Genomic DNA, 5,000 nt, shown 5'->3' with positions numbered 1-5,000 from the left:
CTATTTTGGGCAACCCATAAATTTGTCTTCCCCTCACTTTTTTATAATCTTTATGGTGAATAAAATATGTAAACTGGGCAAGGCCATGGTGTAATAGTAGTTCCGCTGCATTTTGAATTAACTGTTCTAAGTTAAATTTTCATGATTCCAGATTTAGAGGAGTTTTTTTCCCCCCATATCACTTATCCTAAATAAACTTTCATAATAAATAACCTAATTTTTATTGAAAAAGTATTTCCACAAAAACTTTTTGAAATCTCTGGGATATTTTACCCAACTGCAGTATTGCTGAAGCCTATGTTATTATTGTCCCTTTCTTCTTTTGAATTGTTCTATCTGAAGGGCTCCATGGGCCTTGTGAATCCAAAGGACTATTTGCCTCTGTTGACTGCCAACAGAATATCTCTCGAGACACCCTCATATGTTCAAACTGTTTGTTTATCATACATTTCTTAAGGCATGATTAAAGGTAGTCGTATCTCATTCTACTTATTTACCTCCCAAGACATTTCACAGAATGCCATTTTATCTACTGTGTGGCATAGGGCAGCTATGAAATGGTACATTGAGTCTGTTGGCAAGTAGCTGTATCGAATCACAGCATCCATCACTTCTAGACAAAGCTGTAGCAAGGACAAAATGATATATGAATAAATATATAAATAAATTAATATGCACATTCATGTAATGCAAGTTTTCATGTTATACTGCTCCATTTATTCCAATATTTATTCCTTATGAATCCAAATTCCATTTCATTCAAGTTACCAGGTATGCATCATTAATGGACTAGCATTCTTACAATTACTGTAACTGTTTAGAGCCAAAAAGACATTTACGTCTAAGGTAATAGGTCCCATCCTAGAACACAACAACAGGGCCAGATTTTTAAAATCATTGTTACCCATTCAGTCACCGACAACAATCAAAATTGGCTAATATTTTTACTTAGTCACTGATGTCACATTAATGATAGTTTGTTTTTTTAACGGAGGAAATTTTTATGGGGTATTAAAAGTCTTTACAAATTCATGAGAAAAAATGTAATAAAAATCAGAAATTAATATACCCTTATTTCAAGCAAATGAATTTGTCTTTCCTTAAACTCATTGTTATTAAAATGGTTTATTAATGAAATGGCAAAAAGGTGTACCAACGAGTAAAGCTTAAAATAATCACCATTATAATCCCTGCTTTATTCTTTTTTCTTATTCAACTAAGGGTCAGATAAAATTGATATCAGACCAGCTGATGACATAGCATGTAAACAATCATACACTGATTAATGGTGTGGTGCACAAAGTAATATCTGACTCATGACTTTACAAGGAACTATTTGTGACCTTTGAATTGGTATGTTGTAAAAGAATTTATAAGATTAATCTATTGATAACACGGTCTAATGTAACATATATCTTATATTTGAGTGCTGAGTTTAAACATTTTTGAAGTGTATCAGAACTGGACTTAAAAGGGCACAAAATGTGGATAACACATTATATAGTTGTTTTGTTCTTTTAAAATTTTGCTTATCTTGGAAACTATCAATCAGAATGCCTCAAACCTATACACATTTGGGAAGAGGGAAAGTTAAATTACCAAAATGCGCAAAATTTTGAAATAATGGGATGTCATACTTGTGTGAAGTAGTAAAAAGCCATACACCTCACTTTATTTTCAAATTTTTTTGGAAAATTAATTGATAATTTTTACTACAGAATAGTCAGATTGTCTATTATTTATATTATTTTCTATAGTTTTTCCAAATAACTTTACCAGTACAATGAGCTTTGGTCTCAAATTACACATGAAGATTAGTAATTAATCAACAAAGTTTGTGGTGGATAAAATTTGAGAAAGATAGATGTGTGCACTGTCATTTTGGCCATTTATCTAAATTTCCCCCTTTTCATTTTTACTACTATGGTTTTGTGCCTCATCGTCTGTTTGTTTAAAGATATTGCTTATCGCTGAAATTTTTATATTACAATTAATTTAACCGTTTGAACAACATAGAAAAGTTAATATAATATATGAAAATAAGCAGTTTCAACACAAGAAGTATTTTTTGCTTGCAAATGATTAAAAAGCACCAACTATATTCTCAGAGTCTTCTTTTCATTATTAAATAAGAGTGAAAAATATTTAATGGTCTCATAATTTTTCAATCATTGTCCAAATATATTAAATAGAGACACTGAACAAACAGTTACAACAGAATTTTACAGAAATGGAAGCGTATTCAATAGCATAAACTAAATCAACAAGAACAAAAACAAAAATAAAAATTATAGCTATAACAATAACATCAACTTACCTTCAGTTCCTCATCTGTTCTGGGCCTATTGAGAAATTCACATATTTTCCTGGTTGAAATAAGATTAGAGAAATGATCCATTAAAGTCGAAAAGGGATAAAAGTGCCGAATTTATTATTCATCTATCTAAAAAATGTCAGAAATTGAGATAAGTAACTTTTTAAACACAAAGCATACAATCTAAAAGACGTTTTTTTCTCCATATGTCCATAGAAGTTTAAATATCTGACAATTCTGATTCACATGTCAATCTAAAAATATGAATGGTCCAGACTTCCCTCTTAGCAGTAAATCTCCAAAGATAGAGATATAATTTAAGTTTTCAATTGTTTAAAATTAATTACAGCTTACAACACTTTTATTTTTAAAAAACCAAAACAGTAAAGTAATACAAAACTCATACGAAAGTGGAAAATTGGGGAACAGGCACTGGTGCAAAATAAAAACCTGAAAAGGTTTGACCATGACAGTGCAAGACGAAGCAGACAAAATCATCCCAAAAAACCAGCTCTCCTCAAATGGGGATTGACCTTCAGACTAACTGATTACCAGGCAGACATGCCACCATTGTATCACATAAGTTATCCAATGGTTGAGACAGGGAAAAATGGGGACAGGGACGAAGTGAAAACTGATTTAAGAGACAGTGAGAGATTTTATTGAAGAAGCAAAACAGCAAACTGTGAACACAAACTGGGACATGTTCAAGAGAATTATCACTAATTCCATAAGTGCAACATACCAAGGAACATGATAACTGGAAAGCCTCACCTAAAATGGGTAACACTGGAAATAAAACGTTTCATAAATATAAAGCAGAGACAATACAACATTGCAAAGAACTTTGGCAGAACAGAGGATTGGCAAAACTTCTGACAAACTCAATCCCTAATCTATAAGAAACTAAGAAAGGAACACAATATCTATGTCAACAACTTGCTTGATAACGATAATAACAATGATAAAAAAGATGCAAAAGTAACAAAACAATTTTGGAAGTATGTATCCTAAAAAAGAAAAGATGTTTCAAGTATCAGTACTCTGCGGCTCAGTGATGGCTCAGAAACCACAGATGCAGAAGAAATTGCCAACATATCAAGCAAGCAGTATGAGAGTGAGTTCACCATTAAAAATCCAGAGCTACATCCATGAAAACGAGTTCAATACCAAAATAACCATTTCTGGATAGGAAGTCAAAAAGCAACTCCTTTCTTTAAATGCAACTAAAACAAGTGGCCCAGATAATATACCGCTCCATATCTGACCAAAATCTTTCAACAATCAATCGATGAGGTTCATGCACCAAACGACTGGAAACATGAAAATATCAGTGTAGTATTTAAAAAGGGAGGAAGAAGAGACCAACCATCCAACTATCGTTCCATATCCCTCACCTCAGTGTCATGTAAGATCCTGGAACACATCATTCATCATCATGTAATGGAACATCTTGAACAGCACAACATCTTTTCAGACTCACAGCATGGTTTCACCATGGTTTCCGAAATAATAGATCGTGCAATACACAACTATTAATAAACACACTTGAGACCATAACATATTTGTGTGACATGAAACATCAAATATACCTTGCAGTTTTGGACTTCAGCAAAGCTTTTGACACTGGACCAAGTCAGCATAAAAAATATCAATCATTACGATTCTTGCAAAAGTTGTTACTGTCAAGGAGAAAGTGAGCAACAACTTTTTAAAAGGTTCCAAAGTTGGTTATGTGAAAGAATTCAACAGATAAAGTTTGAGGGGCTTCCTCATATATGACAATGACATCAGGGAAAATCTTTCGCATAAAACTCATTAAAGGCTCTTTGCAGACAATAGCCTCTTCTTCCTTACAATATCTGACTCAAGATTCAAAATCATTACAACACAACATTGACTCACTATCACAATGAGCAGAAAAATGGTAAATGAAATTTCATCTAAGTGCCAAGTCATGACTGTTTGCCGCACAAAGAAATCACCACTACAACTACGTGATGCAAGGACACTTGCTAATTCATGTTAATAGCATCCAATATCTCAGCATCAACATCCAAAACAACTTGAACCGGAACAAGATCTGAGTCATGTGACAGCTAAGGGCAACAGAGCACTCGGGTTTGTGACATAAAATCTCCACCAATGCCCCCAAAATATAAAATTACTCACATACACTTCCCTTGTAAGACCAATTTTAAATATGCATACAACAGATGGGATCCACATTACTGAAATAGGAAAAGTCCAAAGAAGAGCAGCTCATTTTGCATCAGGATGCAGATCGAGGGAGGAAGGCTGTGTCTCAAATGCACTAGATAACTACAATGGAAGCCTCTTCTTGTATGACGGAAAGAATCAAGACTTTCACAATTGTATAAAATCGTAAACGGGCACAGCACATCAATAAGAGTCCTATCTTGCCTCAGGCCGCAATAAAGCACTTATTTCAGAAGAAACCACCATAGCAGGAAATTTACAAAACTACACACAAACACTAATATATACAAGTTCAACTTCTTTCCTCGGACCATGAGGACTGGAACAAATTGCCAAACAGAGTCATTAACAAAATATCCCCCGAATCTTTTAGAGAGACACTCTCACAGTTATGTTAAAGCTTATGCAGTTTTAGTATCACATAATTTGGAACAGTACAGAAATAACATTTGCATAATGGACAGAT

The 5,000-nt window shown here is 33.4% G+C and overlaps 1 protein-coding gene across 1 annotated transcript in view; it reads right to left on the bottom strand.

The window, feature by feature from the left end:
• The window catches only part of LOC144973905 (tuberin-like), a 111,627-nt gene that overhangs the window by 67,832 nt on the left and 38,795 nt on the right, over positions 1 to 5,000 (bottom strand). The window contains exons 8-9 of the mRNA XM_078916791.1: positions 2,318 to 2,366; positions 498 to 623 (exon numbers count right to left, since the gene is read on the bottom strand). Of these exons, the coding sequence (XP_078772917.1) occupies positions 498 to 623; positions 2,318 to 2,366 (175 nt within the window). The remainder of the gene's footprint in view (positions 1 to 497; positions 624 to 2,317; positions 2,367 to 5,000) is intronic.

Source organism: Berghia stephanieae, chromosome 5, assembly GCF_034508935.2.
Source record: "Berghia stephanieae isolate SIO BIC M18660-M18661 chromosome 5, UCSD_Bste_1.3, whole genome shotgun sequence".
Classification (NCBI taxonomy): Eukaryota; Metazoa; Mollusca; class Gastropoda; order Nudibranchia; family Aeolidiidae; genus Berghia; species Berghia stephanieae.
Note: the sequence above shows the minus strand (reverse complement) of the source record. Positions and strands in the feature narration are given on the sequence as shown.